This window comes from Larus michahellis, chromosome 4 (genome assembly GCF_964199755.1).
Source record: "Larus michahellis chromosome 4, bLarMic1.1, whole genome shotgun sequence".
NCBI lineage: Eukaryota > Metazoa > Chordata > Aves > Charadriiformes > Laridae > Larus > Larus michahellis.
Window position 1 is genome coordinate 93,063,081 of NC_133899.1, and position 23,853 is coordinate 93,086,933.

At 67.7% G+C, this 23,853-nt stretch overlaps 1 protein-coding gene across 1 annotated transcript; it reads left to right on the top strand.

Annotated features, from left to right (window-relative positions):
* Positions 1-1,207: 1,207 nt before the first annotated feature.
* Positions 1,208-23,789, top strand: SPTB (spectrin beta, erythrocytic). The gene is made up of 36 exons (XM_074586478.1): positions 1,208-1,403; positions 5,078-5,275; positions 5,364-5,515; positions 5,742-5,915; positions 6,020-6,111; positions 6,194-6,274; positions 6,365-6,480; positions 6,695-6,807; positions 6,891-7,078; positions 7,164-7,281; positions 7,836-7,994; positions 8,069-8,371; positions 8,546-8,696; positions 8,787-9,648; positions 9,728-9,865; positions 9,956-10,715; positions 10,814-11,016; positions 11,101-11,191; positions 11,263-11,409; positions 11,517-11,780; positions 11,979-12,194; positions 12,281-12,370; positions 12,472-12,747; positions 14,049-14,179; positions 14,456-14,660; positions 14,762-15,136; positions 15,221-15,465; positions 15,544-15,682; positions 15,762-15,846; positions 15,958-16,154; positions 16,279-16,388; positions 17,694-17,775; positions 21,456-21,625; positions 21,711-21,884; positions 21,961-22,003; positions 22,689-23,789. The coding sequence occupies exons 2-36, from the start codon at positions 5,128-5,130 to the stop codon at positions 22,857-22,859; spliced, it is 6,969 nt and encodes a 2,322-aa protein (XP_074442579.1). The 5' UTR covers positions 1,208-1,403; positions 5,078-5,127; the 3' UTR covers positions 22,860-23,789.
* The last annotated feature ends 64 nt before the right edge of the window (positions 23,790-23,853 follow it).

Consider the following 23,853-nt stretch of genomic DNA (forward strand, 5'->3'; position numbering starts at 1 on the left):
TGGGACTAGCTGGAGGACACCCAGGACTACGGGGGGATACCCAGGGCTAGCTGGGAGGTGCCTGGGACTAGCTGGAAAACATCCAGGGGCAGTGAGGAATGCCTGTGACTAGCTGGGGACACCCCCAGGGCTAGTGGGGGACACCCAGGGCTAGCTGGGGAATGCCTGAGACTAGCTGGGGGACCCTAAGGGCTAACCAGGAGTGCCTGGAACTAGCCAGGGGTACTCGGGGACAGCTGGGGACACTTGAGCGGGGCACAGGCTGGGCTACCTGGGGGACACGCCAGCCTGACTGGGGGATGCCCAGGGCTAGTAGGAGGACTCTCAGGACCACCTGAGGTGTACCCTGGGCTAGCTGGGGGACAGCGGGGCTGGATGGGGGGGGCTCGCTGGGGCGGGCAGTGAGGCCAGCCCGAGTTACTGGGAGCGAGCAGGGACTCGCCGCAGGGAGGGGCACGGGGGCCAACCCGGGTTATCGGAGGCCAGCGGGGGCTCGCCGGCGTGGGGGGCAGTGGGGCCAGCGGGAGGTACCGAGGGCTGGCTGGGAAGAGCATCTGGGCCAGCCCGAGTTACCGGGGGCTAGCAGGGAGGGCACCAGGGCTAGCGGGAGGTGCTGGGGGCTAGCGGGGGTGCGGGAGCGGGGCTAGCGGGAGGTTCCGGGGACCAGCGGGGGCTCTCCGGGGGGGAGAGCACCGGGGCCACCGGGAGGTTCCGGAGGGCAGCGGGGGCTCTCTGAGGGGGGCAGCGGGGCCAGCATGAGTTATCGGGGGCCAGCGGGGACTCCCTGTGGGGGGGGGCGGGGGGGGACAGCTGGAGGTACCGGGGGGCCAGCGGGGGCTCGCCAGGGGCGGGCAGCGGGGCCAGCCCGAGTTATCGGGGGCCAGCGGGGACTCACGGGGGGGAAGGGCATCGGGGCCAGCCCGAGTTACCGGGGGCCAGCGCGGGGAGCGGCGGGACTAGCGGGAGGTACCGGGGGCTAGCAGGGTGGGGGGGGGGGGGGGAAGGCAGCGGGGCTAGCGGGAGGTACCGTGGGCCAGCGGGGGCTCCCCGGGAGGGTGCAGCGGGGCCGGTCGGGGAGACCCCCCGGCCGTGGCGGCGGGTGGCTGCGCCGTTCGGCCGGTGCCGGTGCCGGTGGCGGCGGCGGCCGGGGGGGGCCGCTGTGCTGCATTGCGGGGCGGGCGGCCCGTCCCCGCCCGCCTCCGCCCGGCCCTCCCGGGGGGGAGCGGGGCTATCTGGGCCGGGCAGCGCCGCTGGCCCCGGGCAGGAATGTCCCTGCGCGCACAGATAATGTTATTTATATCGCCGCGAAGGGCGGCTCCGCTCCCCCGGCCCCGCTCCGGTCCCGGCTCCGGCCCCGGGCCCGCCGCCGCCGCCGCCGCTCGTTCGCCCGCCGCCCCGCGCAGGTGAGAGCCGCGGTCGCCCCGGGCACCGCCGGCGGGTACCGGGATGCGCCGCCTCCGGGGGTGTCGGTGTATAGCGGGGGGGATGCGGGGGAGCGGGAGGGGACCGGAGGCACCGGGAGGCGCCGCTCCCCGGGGAGAAGCGGGGGACAGCGGGACCCGCCGCTCCGGGGACACCGGGTTTGGGGGACAGCCCCGAGCCACCGGGCACGGTCCCCCGGGGAGGGTGGGGGGGGGTTGCGGGCACGGACTAAAGTTTGGTGGGGGGGGCGGAGGGGGGTCAGCACCCCCTTTTCCTTGAGGCGGAGGGGAGGGGGGGGGGGTGTCCCGATGTCACCCCGTGTCCCCCGGGGCTGCTGTCCCCGCCGGGGACGTGCGGCTTGCCGGGAAGGACGGGGCGGGCGAGCGGCGGTGACTTTCTGGGGACACCCTGGGGACGCTTTCCCCGGCGGTGCCAGCCCCGGGCGGGGTCCCCGCGCCGCTCCCGGGTGCTCCTGTCACCCCCAAACCTGTGCTGGCGGGACGCGGTGGGCGAGCTGGCTCCGGAGGCGCGTCGCCCAGCCCACTTCGACCACCAGTTTTTAGTGACTGGGCAAACTGGTGTTATTGGGAAGAGTTTTCTGGCTGCTGTGCCCTTGGCCCCCCTTGTCCCGGCGCAGCGGCGGGAGGATGCTCGTGGGCCGGGGGAACTTCTACCCCGCACCCCAATAAGTCGGGGAGCAGCCGGGGCCGATTTCCCGGCTCCCGTTTCAGGGAGGCTTTTGCCTTCGCAAATCTCCGGCTGCCGGAGCCAGGGGATGGCGGTGCCCTTCGCCCCCTTGGGTTCAGTCATTTGAGGGGGTGGCAGGTGAAGGCGACCCCCGCACCCCTGGTGGGTGCCATCATGGCCCCCCGAGGAGTGTTTTGGAGTTGTCGGGTGTTTTTAGGCCCCCGGCTGGTGATTTTGGGGTGGGTGAGGAGGCGCCAGGGGGGCAGCTCCGAAGAAGGGAGTGGGGCTCGGCCCGCGCCGTGCGCAGGGGGAGGCCTATTTATAGCCAAAAATGTCTGTGGAGTGTCAGCACGTGTGCGTGGCGCCGGCGGGTTAGGTGACATGGGACAGTCCTGGCACGGCCGGCATCCGCACCCATTCCTCCGGCCTTGGGGAAACCCAAACCTTTGCCTGCCGTGGCCGGGGAGGGGTGGCCGGAGCTGACGGAGCTGTGCCGTGCCGTGCCCAGCGACCCTGTGCCATGCCAAGCGGCCGCTCCGAGCGGGGCCATCTGCTCCCGGCCCTGGCCGTGCGCCTGGGAGGCAGGCGGCTATCGGGGGGCCGCGGGGATGCCCCCCACCTCCAGCCCCTTCCCGGCCACACCGGGAGCGTGGCCGACCGCTGGTTTGGTGGAGATGAGGAATAAAAGCGCTAATTGGTGAAGCAAAGCCATGCCGGGCAGTGGGCACCCCAGGGACATGCCAGGCTGCAGGCGGAGGTGATGGGGCAGCTGTTTTGGGGTGTTTTGGGGGATCCCGGTGAGCTCCCGTACGCCGGCAACCGGTGTTCCGGCAGCACACCACGGTGGCGGGGGGAAGTGACTCGAGGGTGCCGTGGGTGGCAGGTGCCGAAGCGCTGCCCCGGCCACCCTTGGGGTGCAGGGGGGACCTTGGCAGAGGCACGGTGCCAGCCCCTCGCCGGGAAGTGCTGATTCATGGCGTCGAGCCGCCGGCCGGGGGGAAGGCGATGCTGCCCTGGCTCCGGCCGCAGGATGCTCGCAGCGGGGCCGGCACCCCGGCATTCCCGGCTTTCCTCTCGCTGAGCCGGGGAAATGGCAATGCCGGGGCGGCGGGTGCCGGCGGCGACGTGGCTCCACCAAACGGGGCGGTTTGGAAGGCGCCGGTGCGGCAGAGGGAGATTTAAAGGGTCGGTGAGCACCCGCGCTCGAAATGCACGCTGGCGGCTCCCTTGGGCCCCGCTGTGGCTCGCTTCGGCGCGATCTCCTCCTCCTCCTTCTCCTCCTCCTTCTCCTCCTTCTCCTCCTCCTTCTCCTCCTCCTCCTCCTCCTCGTTGTTGCGGTGATGGTGTGGGGGAGGCACGGCCAGGACCGAGGTCTCCCACCAGGACGGCAGCGCCGCGGAGACCCGACACAACTCAGCACACCTCATGGTGCCCGGGCGGCCCGGCTGCAGCTCCTGCGGTGTTGGGGTCCCCAAGTTGGGCTTCCCCTGGGGTTTTGGCCGCGGGATGGGAGGGCTGGCAGCAGCATGGAGCCACTCGGGGGGGCTGCGGGCCCTGCTCCCATGCGCTCCGACACACGCCGGCCTGGCCTTGCACGCTCTCCTCTGCCTTCTTGCACGCGTTCACGTGTCCTTGCTCGCACCTGCACGCTCCCGCGTGTCCTTGTTCATGCATGCACACTCTTGCATGCTCCGGCATGCTCCCGCGTGTTCTTGCTCCCACGTGCATCCTTTTGCACGCTTGTCCATGTCCTTGCGTGCTCTGGCACGCTTCTGCATGTCCTTGCTCACACATGCATCCTTTTACATGCTCCGGCATCTCCTTGCACGCTCCGGCACGCTCCTGCACGTCCTTGCTCACACGTGCATCCTTTTGCACGCTCCTTCATCTCCTTGCACGCTCTGGCACACTCCTGCATGTTCTTGCTCACAGATGCACGCTCTTGCACGCTCTGGCACGCTCCTGCATGCCCTTGCTCACACGTGCGTCCTTTTACACACTCCTGCATGCCCTTGCACGCTCTGGCATGTTCCTACATGTACTTGTTCGTGCATGCACACTCTTGCACGCTCTGGCATGCTCCCGCATGTCCTTGCTCACACGTGCATCCTTTTACACGCTCCTTCATGTCCTTGCACGCTCTTGCCACGCTCCTGCCTGCCCTTGCATGCTGCGGCACGCTCTGGCGTGCAAGCGGCCGGCCCCGGCCCTGCCTGCGCGGGGGCGATTAGGGTGCGGAGCCGGGGCGCAGCCCAGCCCTGCCGGCCCCGATAAAGCTCTGCCACCGTCACCTGCGCGGGGGTCCCCGGGGACCGGGGGGTGTCACCGCTCATGGGGACACCAGGGGTTCGGGGGTTCCCCCCCCTGCACCCACAGCCACGGGCTCCCAGTGGCTCCAGGGTGCCAGGAGGGGGTGCCGGCCATGGGGACCCCCCAGGCTGGCTCCCCACACCCCTTGGGTGCCCCAACCGCCTCCTCCCTGCCACCGACAGCTGCTCGCAGGCATTTTTAGATACCGGCCATGTCCTATCTGCGTCTCAAATGTCCCCGGGGGTGGGTGGCCCCCCCATCCCGACCGGCAGCTGTCACCCGCTTTCGGCCGCGGGTGCCGGCAAAGCCCCTCCACGGCGCAGGCGTCGGGGTGGGTGCCAGCAGCGCCCGGAGGGGCACCCAGAGTTAGAGTTTGGGGTTGGGGGGGGGACACCCCTGGGGACATGGGGTGGGCTGGCAGGACCCGGGTGGGGAGGCGGCACCGTTAGGTAGCCACCAGCACGGTCTGGCAGAGGGGTCCGTGCCGGCGGGGGGAGCCCCCGGGGGGTGCAGCACCCAGGTGCCCCCCAACACCTGGGTGGAGGCGAGGCTAAATCCTTCTGAGCTGCTTAACCGGGCTCAGCGCCGTAAATCCCCGCGGGCGGTGGGGCCGGCGAGCCGCCGCCGCCATGCCGATACCCCCGCTCTCCTCCTCCAGGGGCTTCTCGCCGGTAGCCGACGGCCAGCCGGCCGGGGGACGCCGGGACCATGACCTCGGCGAACGACTACGAGCAGCTGGAGCTGCAGCAGCAGTACAGCCGCATCAACGTCCGCTGGGACGCCTCCGACGATGAGCTGGACAACGACAACAGCTCGGCGCGCCTCTTCGAGCGCTCCCGCATCAAAGCTCTGGCAGGTCAGGGACGGGGTCTGGGGTCCCACCTCGGTCCTGCCTCCCCAGGTTGGCCCTGCCACCGGTGCCAGCGTGCCCGCTCTCGTTGCAGACGAACGGGAGGCCGTGCAGAAGAAAACCTTCACCAAGTGGGTGAATTCGCACTTGGCTCGCGTCACCTGCCGCATCTCCGACCTCTACATGGACCTTCGGGACGGGCGGGTGCTCATCAAGCTGCTGGAGGTGCTGTCGGGAGAGCTTCTGGTAGGTCTCCCATCCACTTGAGGACCCTGGGACCCATGCCATGCCATGCCATGCCATACCGTGCCATGCCATGCCATGCCCCAAGACCTCTGATGCTCCACCAAGGCTGTTGACCTTGGCGCTGAGCAAGGCTCCACCAGGGTTGGGGTGGCAGCGGTGGTGTCCCCAGGCAGGGGTGGGGGTAGTCAGCCTGGAGAGGAGGGTGCTGAGCTCTGTCGTGCCCCAGCCCAAGCCCACCAAGGGCAGGATGAGGATCCACTGCCTGGAGAACGTGGACAAGGCGCTGCAGTTCCTGAAGGAGCAGCGGGTCCACCTGGAGAACATGGGCTCCCACGACATCGTGGATGGCAACCACCGCCTTGTCCTCGGCCTCATCTGGACCATCATCCTCCGCTTCCAGGTGGGGCTGGCTGGGTGGGGGGCACCCCTCAGTGGCTTGTTGCCGAGCGGGAGCCCTCCTCCACGGATGTGCTCTTCCAACCGGGGATGTCCTTCTGTCCCCAGATCCAGGACATCATCGTGCAGACGCAGGAGGGCCGGGAGACGCGCTCCGCCAGGGACGCGCTGCTGCTCTGGTGCCAGATGAAGACGGCAGGGTAGGTGGTGGGACCCACAGCTCACCGCAACGGGGTCTGGGGGTGCCCGGAGGGTGACGGTGATGCCCTGTCCCCATCGCAGGTACCCCCACGTGAATGTCACCAACTTCACCTCCAGCTGGAAGGACGGACTGGCCTTCAATGCCCTCATCCACCGGCACAGGTAGGCAGCACGGCGGTGCCACCGGGGTGGCAGTGGCACAGGGGGTGACACATGGTTGTGTGACGGCTGTCTCATGCTGTCTGTCCCCAGGCCCGAGCTGGTTGACTTCCAAAACCTGACCAAATCCAATGCCCGACACAACCTGGAGCACGCCTTCAGCGTGGCAGAGCGGCACCTGGGCATCACCCCACTCCTCGACCCTGAAGGTGAGGCTGCCGCTGCCCACCCTCCTGCCTCAGTTTCCCCATTACACCCTGGGACGTGCCCAGGCCCCCTGGAGGGACAGAGAGGCTTCCACCCCATGGAAGAAGGGTCTGGGTGGGAACAAGGCGGGGACCTCACAAGGCTGTGGTGGCCCATTGCCCCTGGGGTGATGCAGAGGTTGGGTCAGAACTGACGCCTCTCGCTCACGCCGGGCAGATGTCTTCACGGAGAACCCCGACGAGAAGTCCATCATCACCTATGTGGTGGCCTTTTACCACTACTTCTCCAAGATGAAGGTGCTGGAGGTGGAAGGCAGGCGTCTGGGCAAGGTAGGGAACGGCATTGGGGCTGGTGGGGGGGAGGGTTCTGCCAGGGTGCTGGCACCCGGTGCTCACCGCCATCCCCGCCGCAGGTCATCGAGCATGCCAAGGAGACGGAGCGGATGATCGAGGGCTATGCGGGGCTGGCCTCCGACCTGCTCACCTGGATCGAGCAGACCATCGCCTCCCTCAACAGCCGCAGCTTCGCCAACTCGCTGGCCGGGGTGCAGCACCAGCTGCAAGCCTTCAGCACCTACCGCACCGTGGAGAAGCCCCCCAAGTAAGCGCCCCCGAGCCCCGTCCCGTGCCCGCGCGCTGGTGGTGAGCACCCATGGGTGCCCCGAGCTGAGGTCTCTCCGGGGCAGGTTTCAGGAGAAGGGCAACCTGGAGGTGCTGCTCTTCACCATCCAGTCGCGGATGCGAGCCAACAACCAGCGCGTCTACACCCCGCACGAGGGCCGCCTGGTCTCCGACATCAACCGGGTACGGGGCCCATCCTGACAGCCCGGCCGTGCGCCGTGCCGCGGGGACACGTGGCTGCTCCCGTGGCACCCTGTGACCTGGGGGCAGCTCTTCCCCTGGTATCCCAGGGGGCTTTGCTCCCCAAGATGTCCTGGGGCAGGTCAGGGATGTCCTGGGGCAAGTCGGGTCCATCTTGGGGCAAGTCGGGTCCATCCCAGGGCAGTTCAGGTCCATCTCAGGGCAGACTGGGTCTGTTCTAGAGCAAGCCAGGTCCATCTCTTGGGGGCAGGTTGGGGCCATCTGTTGGGGGCAGGTTGGGGCCATCTCTTGGGGGCAGGTTGGGGCCATCTCTTGGGGGTCAGTTGGGTTCATCTCCTGGGGCAGTTCAAGTCCATCCCAGGACACATTGAGTCCATCCAGGGGCAGGTCATGTCCATCCCAGGGCAGGTTGGGTTCCTGTAGCCATGCTTCTTCACCAGTGGGTCACATTGGGGTTCACCAGCAGACCAAGACATGGGTGGGTGGGGGGACATGGGACACAGATGCCACCCATGTCCGGTGCCGCCTTCCCCCAGGCCTGGGAGCAGCTGGAGAAAGCAGAGCACGAGCGGGAGCTGGCGCTGCGCAACGAACTCATCCGGCAGGAGAAGCTGGAGCAGCTGGCACGGCGCTTCGACCGCAAAGCGGCCATGCGGGAGGCGTGGCTGAGTGAGAACCAGCGCCTGGTGGCCCAGGTGAGACAGGGGACACACACCTGGGGACCAGGGTGCCCTGCCGGACCCTCACCGTGGGCTTTGTGTTGGGGCAGGACAACTTTGGCCAGGACCTGTCGGCGGTGGAGGCGGCCAAGAAGAAGCACGAGGCCATCGAGACGGACACAGCCGCCTACAAGGAGCGGGTGCAGGCCATCGAGGCGGTGGCAAAGGAGCTGGAGGTGGAGGGCTACCACGACATCCAGCGCATCAAGGCGCGCAAGGACAACATCCTGCGGCTCTGGGAGCAGCTCCTGGAGCTGCTGGCCGCCCGGCGCCAGCGCCTGGAGATGAACCTCGCCCTGCAGCACCTCTTCCAGGAGATGCTCCACAGCATCGACTGGATGGATGAGGTCAAGGTGAGCCGTGGGGTGCCACCACGGGTGGGGTGCCTCAGTCCCACCTGGCAAAACGTTGGTGGGACCCACCTGGAGAGGCAGATGAGATGCTGGGGTGCTGGCGGCGGCTTTTGGGTGTCGGTGGGTGCCGTCTGCCGGAGCTGGTGGTGGGTGACGGCTGGGACTCTCCTGCAGGTGCAGTTGGCATCGCCGGAATCCGGGAAGCACCTTCTGGAGGCGGAGGAGCTGCTGCAGACCCACCGGCTGCTGGAGCGGGACATGGCCCTGCAGGCAGAGAAGACACGCGCCATCAGCGCCGCTGCCCTACGCTTCGCCGACGCCGAGGGTAGGTGCGCCGGGACGCACCGGGACCGCGGCACAGCTGGGGGAAGCCGGGACGCCCCACTGATGGGCGCCCACCATGTTTCCCGACCAGGCTACCGTCCCTGTGATCCCAAAGTCATCCGGGATCGCGTGAGCCACCTGGAGATGTGCCGTCGGGAGCTGCAGGCCCTGGCGGCCCGGAGGAGAGCCTTGCTGGAGCAATCCCGGTCCCTCTGGACCTGCCTGTGGGAGCTGGACGAGGCGGAAGGCTGGATCAAGGAGCAGGAGCAGCTCTACTCCTCCCTGGATTTCGGGAAGGACCTGCCGGGTGTCCTGGTGCTCCAGCGCCGCCACGCCGCCTTCGAGGCCGAGTTGCGGAGCCGGGGCGAGCGGCTGGAGCGGGCGCTGGCGGCGGGCAAGGGGCTGGCGGGGCCGGGGGCGGCGCAGCTGCGGGAGCGGGGGGCGGCGGTGAAGGGGTTGTGGGGGCAACTGGAGGAGCTGGCGGCTTTCCGCCGGCGCGGCTTACGGGAGGCCGAGGGCTTCTTCCAGTTCCAGGCGGAGGCGGAGGAGCTGGCGGAGGGACTGCGGGACGCTCGGCGGCGGGCGGGCAGCCAGGAGCTGGGGCAGGACGAGTCCCGCACCCGCGCCTTGCTGCGGCAGCACCAGGAGCTGCTGGAGGAGTTGGCAGCCGCCCAGGAGCAGCTGGAAGGGTTGACCCGACAAGTCGAGGGCTTCCCCCCGGAGCTGCAAGCCAGCCCCGAGGCGCAGAGCCGGCTGGTGGCCCTGCGGGAGCTGTACGCCGAGGTGGCCGCCCTGGCTGAGCGGCGGGGCCGGCAGCTGCAGGACGCCCTCGACCTCTACACCGTTTTCGGGGAGAGCGACGCCTGCCACCTCTGGATGGGGGCCAAGGAGACCTGGCTGGGGCAGCCGGAGGTCCCTCAGGCGCTGGAGGACCTGGACGTGGCGCAGCACAGGTAGGGGCTCCGGCGGGTGGTGGCGCAGCCGTGCTGTGTCCCGAAGTGTGGCCCGTTCTCAGCCTGGCCGTCCCCACAGGATGGATGGGCTGGAGCAGGAGATGGCCACCGTGGCTTCCCAGATCGCCGCCGTCAACCAGGCAGCCGATGGCCTGCTGGCCAGCGGGCACCCCCGCAGCCCCCAGGTGCGGCAGTGCCAGGAGCAGCTCAATGAGAGGTAACGGCGGCGGGCGACGCCGGGGCGAGTGGGTGATGCTGGGTCGCCGCCATCCGCATCCCCCCGCCGTCACCCCCCTCCCTCCCACAGGTGGGACCGGTTCAGGGAGCTGGCGGCCCAGCGTGGCCGGGCGGTGGGCTCGGCTCTGCGCCTCCTCAACTACCGTCTGGAGTGCCAGGAGACCCGGCAATGGCTGCAGGGCAAAGCCCAGGTGGTCAAAGCCACCGCCGAGCTGGGACGGGACCTGGCGGGCATCCTGGCCACCCAACGCAAGCTCTACGGCATCGAGCGGGAGTTGGCGGTCGCCAAGGACCGCCTGGCCGCCCTGCGCTCCCAGGCCGACCGCCTGGCCGAGGAACGGCCCGAGGTGGCCGGGGAGGTGGCTGAGCGGCTGGCGGCGGCGACAGCCGCCTGGGAAGAGCTGCAGGAGGCTCTGAGAGAGCGGGCAGCCTCCATGGGGGAAGCCGGGCAGCTCCGGAGCTTTTTGCAGGACCTGGATGACTTCCAAGCTTGGCTCTTCGGTGCTCAGAAAGCCGTGGCGGCCACCGACGACATGCCGGCGTCTTTGTCAGAGGCGGAGGAGCTGCTGCAGGGCCACGAGGCCGCCCGGCGAGACGCGGAAGAGCACGCGGCCGCCTTCACCGCCTTGGTGGAGGCAGGGGAGAGGGTGGTGGGGGAGCAGGAGGACCCGCAGTACGAGGGGCTGCGGCAGCGTCTGCGCGGCGTGGAGGTGGGCTGGGCCGCCCTGGGCAGGATGGCGGAGACCCGGCACCGCTTCCTCACCCAGTGCCGCAGCTTCCAGGAGTTCCTCCGCGACGCCAAGCAGGCGGAGATCCTCCTCGCCAACCAGGTGGGTGACCGAGGTGGGTCTCGGGGGGGGGGGGTGGTTCCGTGGCTCATGGGCCACCCCAAAAAGGTGCCGACCTCCCCGCCGTGTCCCCCCACCAGGAGTACACGCTGGCACACCTGGAGCTGCCTGCCACGCTGGAGGGCTCGGCTGCCGCCCTGCGCCGCTTCCAGGAGTTCCGCGCCGGCATGGAGAGCAGCGCCGAGAAGGTCCCTGAAGTGGTCGCCGGCGGCACCAAGCTGGTGGCCGAGGGCAACATCTTTGCTGAGAAGATCGCCGAGAAGTGCCAGGCCCTCCAGGAGCGGTGAGTGCGGCGAGGGGCCAGCGGGTGGGCGGGCGGTGGGCGGGCAGCGGGGCTAATGCCACCCATCTCTGGTTGCCCTGGCAGGCACGGAGCCGTCGTGGCCAAGGCGGAGGAGGCGGCGGGTTTGCTGCAAGACAACCACGAGCTGCAGACCTTCCTGCAGAGCTGCCGGGAGGTAGGGACACGGCACGGCCGGCGGCTCTGGGAGGTCTCCACCAGCCGAGCTTTGACACGCTTTTCCCGCAGTTCGACGCCTGGGTGGAGGAGAAGATGCTGACGGCACAGGACGTCGCCTTCGGCGGAGCCCGCGGCCTCCACAGCAAGTGGCAGAAGCACCAGGCATTCATGGCCGAGCTGGCATCCAACCAGGGCTGGCTGGAGAAGATTGAGACGGTGGGTGCCGGCACCGCTGCCTGGAATCTCCCGGCTGGGTGGGATGTCCTTGTGCCAGGGTGGAGCCGCGCCGTGGCGGCCACCGACCTCTTGGGTGTTGCTGGCAGGAAGGGAAGGAGCTGGCGAGCCGCAAGCCGCAGTACGGCGAGGTGGTGACGCGGCGGCTGGAGGAGCTGCGCCGGCGCTGGGACGCGCTGCGCGGCGCCGCCGAGGAGAAGGGCCGGCAGCTCTTCGAGGCCAATCGCTCGGCGCTGTACGCCCAGAGCTACGAGGAGCTGGAGAGCTGGCTGGGGCGGGCGAAGGAGGAGCTGCGCGCCGCCGAGCAGGCCAAGGACCTCACCGCCACCAACCTGCTGCTGAAGAGGTTGAAGGTGGGTGGTGGCGCCGCCAGCCGAGCGGCTGGGTGGGTGGCGGGGTGGTGGCACGTCACCTTTTCCTTTCGGTAGGGGCTTGCTGCCCCTGGTTTGGGGTCTGAGGTGTCACGTTATGTCCCCGAACGGGGCAGGATGGTGCCTTGGGGGTGACCGGCCCAGCTCTGCCCCCCAGCTCGCGCTGCTTTTCCCCACCAGAGACTGGAAGAGCAAGTGGGAGCACGTATGAAGGAGCTGGAGGAGCTGGAGTGGCAGAGTCCCCCCCCTGCCGGGGACATGCCGGACGCTGATGGGCACGAGCAGAGGCTCCGGCAGCGATTCCTCGAACTGCTGGAGCCGCTGGAGAGGAGGAGGAAGGAGCTGGAAACCGCCAAGGCCATGTACCAGCTCGGGCGGGATCTGGAGGATGAGACGGTGAGCATCCTCGCCGTGGCAGGGTCCGGCGAGCCGGGGGCACCCGTGGGTGCCACGTGGGGCTCAACGGGTGCTCTCGCCCGCAGCTGTGGGTGCAGGAGCGGCTGCCCCTGGCGAGGTCGACGGAGCACGGCACCGACCTCCCGAGCGTGCAGCGCCTGGCCAAGAGGAACGAGGTGAGCCCGGGTGCAGCGGTGGCACCCGCCGCCCCGGCTGGTCCCTTGGGGCCACCCATCCCACGGGTGAGCCCGGCCGTGACCATCCGTGTCACCGGCAGACGCTGCAGAAGGAGCTGGGGGGCCATGCCCCCCGCCTGGCCGAGGTGCTGAGCCGGGGGGAGGCGGCGGTGAGCGGCGCCCAGCCAAGCCCGGAGCTGGAGAAGCGGGTGCGGGAGCTGAAGGGGCTGTGGGAGACGCTGCAGGTGGAGGTGGCCGCCCGGCACCGGCGGCTGCGGGAGGCCGGCGAGGCGCAGCAGTACTACCTGGACGCCGGCGAGGCCGAGGCCTGGGTCAGCGAGCAGGAGCTCTTCATGGGAGCTGAGGAGAAGCCGAAGGTGAGGGGTGGCTCCCTGGGGTGTCCCCATGTCCTGGGGGGGGATCTGTGCCGTGATGGGGCATCCTGTGTCAACCCGGACCGTGCCACGCTGTGCTGTTAAACATAGAGTCATAGAATGGTTTGGGTGGGAAGGGACCTTAAAGGCCACCCAGGGGCAGGGACACCTCCCACCAGCCCAGGTTGCTCCAAGCCCCGTCCAACCTGGCCTTGAACCCCTCCAGGGATGGGGCAGCCACAGCTTCTCTGGGCAACCTGGGCCAGGGGCTCACCACCCTCACAGCAAACAATTTCTCCCTCTGATCTCATCCAAATCTCCCCTCTTGCAGTGGAAAACCCTTCCCCCTCGTCCCACGGCTCCCCTCCCTGATCCAGAGTCCCTCCCCAGCTTTCCTGGAGCCCCTTGAGGGCCTGGAAGGGGCTGGAAGGTCTCCCCGGAGCCTTCTCTTCTCCAGGCTGAACCCCCCCAGCTCTCTCAGCCTGTCCTCCCAGCAGAGGGGCTCCAGCCCTCCCAGCATCTTTGCTAAACCTCACCCTGTACCGTGCCGTTACACGCCACCCCGTGCCATCCTGTGCCATTATTAAATGGCATCCACCCCATGCCATGCCAGCGCATGGCACGTCATGCCATGTCACACTGTGCTATAGCACACCGTCCATCCCATGCCATGTTGCGTCGTCATATGCCATGCCATGACACACCATCCCATGCTAGGCCGTGCCATTATGTGCCGTGCCATGCCACCCTATGCCATGCCATTATAGGTCATCCCATGCCATGCCTCGTCATTACATGGCACGCTGTGCCATGCCAGGTCATCCTGTGCCATGCCATGCTTGACCATTGCTATGTCATTGTGTGCCATGCTTCCTGTGCCAAGCCGTGCCATTACACGCCACGCCGTGCCATGCCACCCCACCCCATGCCACCCCATGCCATGCCACGCCACCCCACGCCACCCCATCCCATGCCACCCCATGCCATGCCATGCCACCCCACCTCATGCCATGCCACACCATGTCACCCAATGCCATGCCACCCCATGCTACCCCATGCTGCCCCGCCCCATGCCATGCCACCCCATGCCATACCAAGCCATGCCACCTCATGCCACCCCACCCCACCCCACACCATGCCATGCCATGCCACCCCATGCCATGCCCCACTGAGCTCACCGTTGCTCCCCGCTGCATGGGATGGAGACAGAACGTGCCCATAGGGTGGGCACTGGGGACGGACCCCCGTCCCTGTCCCATGGCCACGCGGGGTGCTGATGGGCACTGGTGTCTGCCATGGCGCAGGACGAGGAGAGCGGCTTGGTGATGCTGAAGAGACACGTGCGGCAGCAGCGGTCCATCGAGGACTATGGCCAAACCATCAAGGAGCTGGCGGGGAGGGCTCAGCAGCTGCTCTCCGCCGGCCACCCTGAGGGGTAGGTGCCACCACCGTGTGTCCCCCATCCCTCGGGGCGGCCCCGTGCCCTCAGCACCAGGGTGGGGGGTGGTTCGGCTGGAGCGCCGGTGGCGTTGGCTGCCCTGGCTGGGTGGCATTGTCCCGGCTGTGGCAGGGAGGTGGTGGCCGAGGGACACGGGGAGCGCAGAGTGGGGTCCCTCCCCCAAAAAAAACCCCCCTAGTTGACAAGACGGATGGGTCGGGGACATCTTTTCCCGGGTGAGAACTGGGGTGTCTGTGTGCCGGGGCCGCGCAGGGAGCAGATCATCCGGCTGCAGGGCCAGGTGGACAAGCACTACGCCGGGCTGAAGGAGGCGGCCGAGGAGCGCCGCCGGCGCCTGGAGAACATGTCCCACCTCTTCCAGCTGAAGCGGGAGGTGGAGGACCTGGAGCAGTGGATCGCCGAGCGCGACGTGGTCGCCTCCTCCCAGGAGATGGGGCAGGACCTGGACCACGTCACGGTGAGGATGCTGGGCCGGGGTGGGCACAGTGGTGCCGGCGTGTGGTTTTTAGGGGGGCGGGGAGCAAACCGGATTCTTCTCTCTCCCCCACCCCTCTGCAGCTCCTGCGGGAGAAGTTTCGGGAGTTCGCACGGGAGACGGGCAGCGTGGGGCAGGAACGCGTGGACCGGGTGAACCTGACAATCGAGGACCTCATCGACGCCGGGCACGTGGAGGCGGCCACCATGGCCGAGTGGAAGGACGGGCTGAACGAGAGCTGGGCCGACCTCCTGGAGCTGATCGACACCCGCATGCAGCTCCTCGCCGCCTCCTACGACCTGCACAAGTACTTCTACGACGGCGCCGAGCTGCTGGCCCTCATCGCCGCCCGCCGCCAGGAGCTGCCCCAGGACCTGGGTGAAGACGCCGGCACGGTGGAGGCTTTCCACCGCATGCACAGCGCCTTCGAGCGCGACCTCCAGCTGCTGGAGACGCAGGTGAGGATGCATCCCTGAGGGACGGCGGGGCTGCCCGGTGCTGCCATCACCCATACTCGGCATCCCCCACGTTCTCTGGCTCAGGTGCAGCAGTTTCGGGAGACGGCGGCGCGCCTGCAGACCGCCTACGCCGGGGAGAAGGCGGCCGGCATCCAGGAGCAGGAGCAGGAGGTGGCCCGAGCCCTGCGGGCGCTGCTGGAGGCGTGCAGCGGGCGGCGGGCACGGCTGGTGGACACGGCTGACAAGCATCGCTTCTTCAGCATGGCGCGGGATCTGCTCTCCTGGATGGAGAGCACCGTCCGGCAGATCGAGACGCAGGAGAAACCCAGGTACGGCTGCGCCCGGGCGGGCTCCCAGTGCCGTTTACCGGGAGCCAGCACCCATGCCACTAACCTCTCTGTCCCCAGGGACGTCTCCTCGGTGGAGCTGCTCATGAAGTACCACCAGGGCATCAGGGCCGAGGTGGACGCCCGGAGCAAGAACTTCACCACCTGCATTGAGCTGGGCAAGAAGCTTCTGCAGCGCAAGCACCAGGACTCGCCGGAGGTGAGGGCAGTGGGGACGGGGCGGGGGGACGGCGGGGACGGTGCCACCGGGGCCACCCCGTGACGGCATCCCCTCGTAGATCAAGACGAAGCTGGTGGAGCTGGTGGAGAAGAGGAAGGCCATGATGGAGATGTGGGAGCAGCGCTGGGAGCGGCTGCGGCTGTGTGAGTGTGCCGGCGGCGCTGGGGGGGACACACACACCGTGGCTCGGCCGGTGAAAGGGGGTGGTGGCGGCGGTGGCAGGGGATTGAGCGCCGCCCGTCCCTGCCCTGCAGTGCTGGAGGTGTGCCAGTTCTCCCGGGACGCCTCGGTGGCCGAGTCGTGGCTCATAGCGCAGGAGCCTTACCTGGCCAGCAGCGACTACGGGCAGACGGTGGACGCGGTGGAGAAGCTGCTCAAGCGGCACGAAGCCTTCGAGAAGTCCTCGGCCACCTGGGAGGAGCGCATCGCCGCCCTGAGGAAGCTGACGACGGTGAGGAAGGCTCAGCCTCTGGATGGGCACGGCCCATCCCGGCTCGCCCTCTGCTTGCCCTGCCTCAGTTTCCCCACCCTGCGTCCCCACCAGCACCTAACGCCTTCGTCCCCTTTCCCGGCAGCTGGAGCTCCTGGGTGAGCGGACGCTGCGTGAGGGGCTGGTGCAGGATGGGGTGACGCGTTCCGAGGCTCCCGACTACCGCCTGGATCTGGATGGAGAGCTGGAAGCCGGGTAAGAGAGGCCGGTGGCATCCCGGGGCCACCATCTCCAGTCCTGTTCAATATATTCATCAATGACCTGGACGAGGGGACAGAGCGCACCCTCAGCAAGTGTCCTGACGACACAGTTTGGGGGGGGTGGCTGACACCCCAGAAGGCCGTGCCGCCATCCAGAGAGACCTGGACAGGCTGGAGATCTGGGCAGAGAGAAACCTTATGAAATTCAACCAGGGCAAGCGCAGGGTGCTGCACCTGGGGAGGAATAACCCCCCGCACCAGGACAGGTTGGGGGTGACCTGCTGGAGAGCAGCTCGGTGGGAAGAGACCTGGGAGTCCTGGGGGACAACGGGATGCCCATGAGCCAGCAAAGGGCCCTTGTGGCCAACAAGGCCAATGGCATCCTGGGGGGCATCAAGAAGAGTGTGGCCAGCAGGTGGAGGGAGGTCATCCTCCCCCTCTGCTCTGCCCTGGGGAGGGCACAGCTGGAGCGCTGTGTCCAGCTCTGGGCTCCCCGGGTCAAGAGGGACAGGGAACTGCTGGAGAGGGGACAGCAAAGGGCTACCAAGATGCTGAGGGGACTGGAACATCTCTCTGATGAAGAAAGGCTGAGGGATTTGGGTCTCTTCAGTCTGGAAAAAAGACGACTGAGGGGGGACCTTATCAAGGCTTGTGAATACTGAAAGGGGGGGTGTCAGGAGGATGGGGCCAGGCTCTTCTCAGTGGTGCCCAGGGACAGGACAAGGGGGAACGGGCACAAACTTGACCATGGGAAGTTCCATCTGGACACGAGGAGGAACTTCTTTGCTGTGAGGGTGGCAGAGCCCTGGCACAGGCTGCCCAGAGAGGTGGGGGAGTCTCCGTCTCTGGAGACATTCAAACCCGCCTGGACGCGTTCCTGTGCCACCTGCTCTGGGTGACCCTGCTCTGGCAGGGGGCTGGAGGGGATGATCTCCAGAGGGCCCTTCCGACCCCCACCATTCTGTGATTCTGTGACCTCGGGCAAGGGGCAGCCTGTGGTGGCCGGCCAGCTCCTGAGCATCATTTCCAGCATCTCCCTTCTCAAAGCATTAAGGGTTTTTTTTAGCAATTTGCCCTTTCGGAGCAGTAAATGGATGCGGGTGAAGAGCAGGGGTGAAGGTCGAGCTCTGCCGCGCCGGGGCTTTCATCCCTCTGGGGGGTGGGGGGATGGGAGAGGAGCAGCCATTCCCAGCTCCCTGTGGGACCGCGGTTGCGTTTCCCCAACAAGCTGGCTGGGAGGGGGGTTTCGGGGGTGCCAGGCTCTGCTGGGGACACTGAGCAGGCCACCCCCCCGCCGCAGGTCCGAGGAGGAGGAAGAGGAGAAGACGAAGGGCACGACCACACAGGACACCTCCGCGCCCGCCACTGACGGACCAGAGCCGGTCAGTTCTTGAGTTTAGTTTTCTCCCTCCCCGGCGGCAAAAAAAAAAAAAAAATGTCCCCGCATGTCCCACAGGCTCCTGGCAGACCCCGTGACCCGTCACCGCGGCATGCCGACGGCTCCCCACACCCCCCCAGCCCTTGCCTTGTTCCTTGCCTTGAGTTGAATAAATGCTAAATGACCCCCAAAAAGGCCGGGCGGGCAAGTGGGTGCTGCAACCTTCCCCTTCGCCCCGACTCCTGGGGTGGCCGGGGTGGGGGTCCCTGCGGTGGCTTGGAGCAGCCAGGCTTGGGCCACCCGTGGGTGCGCGGGTGTCTGTGGGATTGGAGCAGCAGCCGGAGCTGGAGTATTTGCCCCGGGACGGGCAGATCCCGGGCGCCATCCTCTGCTGTCGGCGGAGGGACAATCCCATGGGGACACCGCACGGCACCGGCCATGTGGCACCCAGCTTTCTGAGCACCCAGCTTCGGGAATGGGGCTGGCTCTGCCCCAGCACGGAGGGGACATCGGGCAGAGCTGGACATGGACACACAGGACATGGCCCTTGGGGCGTCGCCATCCCTTGGGCATCGTCAGCCCGTGGGGATGTCACCCTGCAAGGCATCATCACCCCGTGGGGATGTCACCCTGCAAAGCATTGTCACCCCAAGGGGCATCATCACTCCAGGAGACATCGTCACTCCAGGACACACCACCACTATATGGGACATCATCACCCTGTGGGCTGTTGTCACCCCGTGGGGCATTGTCACCTCAGGGGGCATCGTCATCCTACAAGGCATCAGCACCCCGTAGGGCATCATTACCCCACAGGGCATCATTGCCCCTTGGGGCATCGTCGCCCCACGGAGCATTGCCACCCTTGGGCGCCATCACCCTGTGCGCCAGCCACCCTGTGCTCACTGCCAGCCCCCCTGCTCCTCCTGCCCGCTCTGCCCGCTCGGGGACACCATTGCTCTCTGCTTGCTCCTCCTGCCTGGGGACAGGAACCCTTTCTGCCTCTTCTGCCTGCTCGGGGACACAGGCATCTTCTGGCTCCCTGGGGACAGGGTCCTCCTCTGCCTGCTTGGGGACATTGGCATCTTCTGGCTCCTTGGGGACAGGGTCCTCCTCTGCCTGCTTGGGGATATTGGCATCTTCTGGCTCCTTGGGGACAGGGTCCTCCTCTGCCTGCTTGGGGACATTGGCATCTTCTGGCTCCTTGGGGACAGGGTCCTCCTCTGCCTGCTTGGGGACATTGGCATCTTCTGGCTCCCTGGGGACAGGGTCCTCCTCTGCCTGCTTGGGGACATTGGCATCTTCTGGCTCCCTGGGGACAGGGTCCCACTACCTGCTTGGGGACATTGGCATCTTCTGGCTCCTTGGGGACAGGGTCCTCCTCTGCCTGCCTGGGGACATTGGCATCTTCTGGCTCCTTGGGGACAGGGTCCCCCTCTGCCTGCCTGGGGACATTGGCATCTTCTGGCTCCTTGGGGACAGGGTCCCACTGCCTGCTTGGGGACATTGGCATCTTCTGGCTTGCTGGGGACAGGGTCCTCCTCTGCCTGCTTGGGGACATTGGCATCTTCTGGCTCCCTGGGGACAGGGTCCCTCTCTGCCTGCTTGGGGACATTGGCATCTTCTGGCTTGCTGGGGACAGGGTCCTCCTCTGCCTGCCTGGGGACATTGGCATCTTCTGGCTCCTTGGGGACAGGGTCCCCCTCTGCCTGCCTGGGGACATTGGCATCTTCTGGCTCCTTGGGGACAGGGTCCCACTGCCTGCTTGGGGACATTGGCATCTTCTGGCTTGCTGGGGACAGGGTCCTCCTCTGCCTGCTTGGGGACATTGGCATCTTCTGGCTCCCTGGGGACAGGGTCCCACTACCTGCTTGGGGACATTGGCATCTTCTGGCTCCTTGGGGACAGGGTCCTCCTCTGCCTGCCTGGGGACATTGGCATCTTCTGGCTCCTTGGGGACAGGGTCCCCCTCTGCCTGCCTGGGGACATTGGCATCTTCTGGCTCCTTGGGGACAGGGTCCTCCTCTGCCTGCTTGGGGACATTGGCATCTTCTGGCTCCTTGGGGACAGGGTCCCTCTCTGCCTGCGTGGAGATATTGGCATCTTCTGGCTCCCTGGGGACAGGGTCCCTCTCTGCCTGCTTGGGGACATTGGCATCTTCTGGCTCCCTGGGGACAGGGTCCCTCTCTGCCTGCTTGGGGACATTGGCATCTTCTGGCTCCCTGGGGACAGGGTCCCACTACCTGCTTGGGGACATTGGCATCTTCTGGCTCCTTGGGGACAGGGTCCTCCTCTGCCTGCTTGGGGACATTGGCATCTTCTGGCTCCTTGGGGACAGGGTCCCCCTCTGCCTGCTTGGGGACATTGGCATCTTCTGGCTCCCTGGGGACAGGGTCCCACTATCTGCTTGGGGACATTGGCATCTTCTGGCTCCCTGGGGACAGGGTCCCACTACCTGCTTGGGGACATTGGCATCTTCTGGCTCCTTGGGGACAGGGTCCCACTACCTGCTTGGGGACATTGGCATCTTCTGGCTCCTTGGGGACAGGGTCCTCCTCTGCCTGCTTGGGGACATTGGCATCTTCTGGCTCCCTGGGGACAGGGTCCCCCACTACCTGCTTGGGGATATTGGCATCTTCTGGCTCCCTGGGGACAGGGTCCTCCTCTGCCTGCTTGGGGACATTGGCATCTTCTGGCTCCTTGGGGACAGGGTCCTCCTCTGCCTGCTTGGGGATATTGGCATCTTCTGGCTCCTTGGGGACAGGGTCCTCCTCTGCCTGCTTGGGGACATTGGCATCTTCTGGCTCCCTGGGGACAGGGTCCCACTACCTGCTTGGGGACATTGGCATCTTCTGGCTCCCTGGGGACAGGGTCCTCCTCTGCCTGCTTGGGGACATTGGCATCTTCTGGCTCCTTGGGGACAGGGTCCTCCTCTGCCTGCTTGGGGACACTGGCATCTTCTGGCTCCCTGGGGACAGGAGCCCCCTCTCTCTGCATGGGGACAAGTTACTGCCTGCTTGCTTGGGGACACCATCCCTCTCTGCCTGCCCGCCTGGGGACACGGTAACCTCCAGGCTTCCAAGGCCAGCGTCCCTCCTCCCATCCCTCACGGTGGGACACACCACGGGACCTCCCCGTCCCCCCGTGGTGACAGCAGACACAGCCGTGCAGGGCTGGGGCTGTCCCCGAGCGCAGGAGGAGGGCACGGGCACCCCGGGATCGCCACCCCCCGGCCCTGTGGCACCCGTCTGCTGCCACCGGGCGGCCATCCCATCCCACCATGGCCCCCGACTGGACCCAGTCTGCCCTCTGGCATCCCCCACTGTCCCCAAGCCCCCTGGGTGACAACCCCAGGGTGGCTCAGCCCCCCCCATCTCAAACCGGGGGGGGGCCCTGGCACTGCGCTGAGCCCGCGGTGCGTGTCCTGGGGCTGCACCGTGTCCCAGCCACTCACTGGTGTCCTCCCAGTAGCCACCAGCTCCCATGTGCCGGAGCTGCTGGGGTCACTGTCACCGAGAGCTGACCCACCCCTGGCTGGCACCCACCACCAGGCCACCTGCTTGGGGACCACGAGCCCCCGCTGGGGACAGGGTTGCCACCGTGGGCAGGGACAGGACCTCAGGATGTGGCTTTTGGTGGCGGGCGGTGACACGGCGGTGTAACGGGGCTGTTGCTTTGCGGCAGCTGGCGCGGACGATGAGCAACGAGAAGCCGGTGTCACCGAGCCCACGGCTACCGCGGGAGGAGCCGGAGGAGCCGGCCACGTTGCCGGCCCGTGCCAGCAGCGTCCAGCTGGAGGGCTACCTTGGCCGCAAACACGACCTGGAGGCAGCCACCAAACGGGCGTCCAACCGGTAGGCGCGGTGGCTGTGGCGGCGGCGGCGGTGGCGGCGGGCGGTGCGGGCGCGCGGCGCGGTGACGTTGGCAGTGTGGCGGCAGGTCGTGGAGCACGCGGTACTGCGTGCTGCGGGGCGGCCAGCTCGCCTTCTTCAAGGATGCCAAGAGCCGGGCGTTGGGGCTACCGTGCCACGGCGAAGAGCCCCTGGGGCTACGGGACGCCCTCTGCGAGGTGGCCGCCGGCTACAAGAAGAAGAAGCACGTCTTCAAACTCAGGTGAGGCGCCAGCGTGGGGTGGGCGGCGTGGCACAGGGTGACACGCGCCCCACTGCCACCCGCCCTCCGTCCCCAGGCTCAGCAATGGCAGCGAGTGGCTCTTCCATGGCAAGGATGAGGTGAGGGGGGAGACGGGGGGACACGGGGTGGCCAGGGGGACACAGGGGTGAGGCTGGAGATGCCCAGGAGGGGACAGAGGGGACCAGCGGTGCCCAGGAGGGAACCCGGGTGGCTGGTGGTGGCCAGGGGGACACACAGAGTGGCCAATGGTACCCAGGGGGACAGAGAGTGGCTGTTGTTTCCCGGGGGACACAGGGGGGACTAGCAGTGCCCAGGGGGACACGGGGTGGCCAGGAGTGCCGGTGGGGACGTGGGGTGGCTGGCAGTGCCCAGGGGGACACAGGGTGGCCAGTGGGACATGGCGGGGCTAGAGATGCCCAGGGGGATGCAGAGGGGACCAGCGGTACCCGGGGGGGGGGGGGGGGGGGACAGGACACACAGGGTGACCTGTAGTGCCCAGTGGCACGGCCAGGGGTGCCGTGGGGACATGGTGGGGGACAGGGGGTGCCCAGGTGGACATGGGGTAGCCAGGGGTGCCATGAGGACATGGTGAGGAGCTACCAATGCCCAGGGGTCCATGGGCGCCATGAGGACACGGTGAGGGGCTGGCGGTGCCCAGGGGGACACATGTACCTGGGGAAGATGTGGGGCAGCTGGCATCACCCGGAGGGACACGTGGTGGCCGGGAAAGTGCCGGGGGGGGGGCCGGGGGAGCCCCCCCTGAGGCGGTGGCTGTGCCCGCAGGAGGAGCTGCAGGCCTGGCTGCAGGGGTTGAGCGTGGCGATAACCGAGTGCGGGGGCAGCCGGGGGAAGGCGCAGAGCCTGCCCCTGCCCCCCGCCCCGACCCCCCCGGAACCCCCCCTGCCCCGCAAGGACAAGGAGAAACGGTTCAGCTTCTTCCCAAAAAAGAAATAACCCCCTCCTTTGAGGGGAGGGGAGGGGAGGGGGGGGGAACCCCGCGCCCCGGGGTCACGGCGGCGGTGCCCGCGGCCACACGTGCGCAGGGACACGCGTGTGCGTGTGGCTATAGGTCCCGGCGGGTCTATGGGGCAGGCGACGGGCTTCACGCGCGGGCAGGAGCCGGACAGTCCCCATATAAGGGACAGGGCGCACGTCCATGTCCGCATATACGGCGGCACGTAGAGGAGCCTGCCCCCCCCCCCGCCGCCCCCCCGGCTCCGTGTGCGCCAAACACGCGTGTGCGCCAAACACGCGTGTGCACATGTGTATATATATATATTTGTATTTATATATATACATCCATTTCCATGCTTAAGGGTATCACACACCGACGCGGAGGTGAGCGCAGACGGACACCCGCCTCCCCGTGTCCGTGCCCCGTGTGCGCCCAGGGGTGCGCGCGGCCCCCCCACCGCACACACACACACACGTGTGTCCCTGCACGCACACGCCTGCACACGCGTGTCCCCGCATGCAGGTGCACTCCCCCCCGCCCCCAGCTCCGCACGCACGGCCACACGCGTGCATGCCCCACACGCGTGCATGCCCCCCCACACCCCCTGGCACCCAGCACCCACACAGGGGGCTGCTGGGGGGTGCCCCACCCCCCCCCGCCCCCCGAAGCCATAACCCGCCCCCTCCCCAGCGCGTGGGTGCAGAGGGGGCACCCCCGGCCCCTGCGGGCACCAACCAAAGAGCGTCGGCACGGGGGGCACCGTGCCCCCCACCGGCACTGATGGGGTTGGGGGGACCCCCCCCGTGCCCCACAGCCAGGACGAGCCACCCCGGGGCTGGGGCGGGGGGCCGGGGGGGGGAGTGTGGGCCACCAGAGAGGAACTTTTGGTTCAGTTTGGGGTTTTTTTTCTAATAAAGATGTGAAAGCCAGCTGGGCGCAGTGCTGGGTGCCGGGGTGGGGGGTGAGTGTCCATGGGGTGTCCCTGTGGGCTGG

Bases quoted from the DNA above. Each gene is read 5' to 3' on its own strand.
- SPTB (XM_074586478.1), top strand. From the start codon at position 5,128: ATGACCTCGGCGAACGACTACGAGCAGCTGGAGCTGCAGCAGCAGTAC. The intron at 5,916-6,019 runs GTGGGGCTGGCT...TTCTGTCCCCAG, and splicing joins CCATCATCCTCCGCTTCCAG to ATCCAGGACATCATCGTGCA. The intron at 15,137-15,220 runs GTGAGGATGCAT...TCTCTGGCTCAG, and splicing joins TCCAGCTGCTGGAGACGCAG to GTGCAGCAGTTTCGGGAGAC.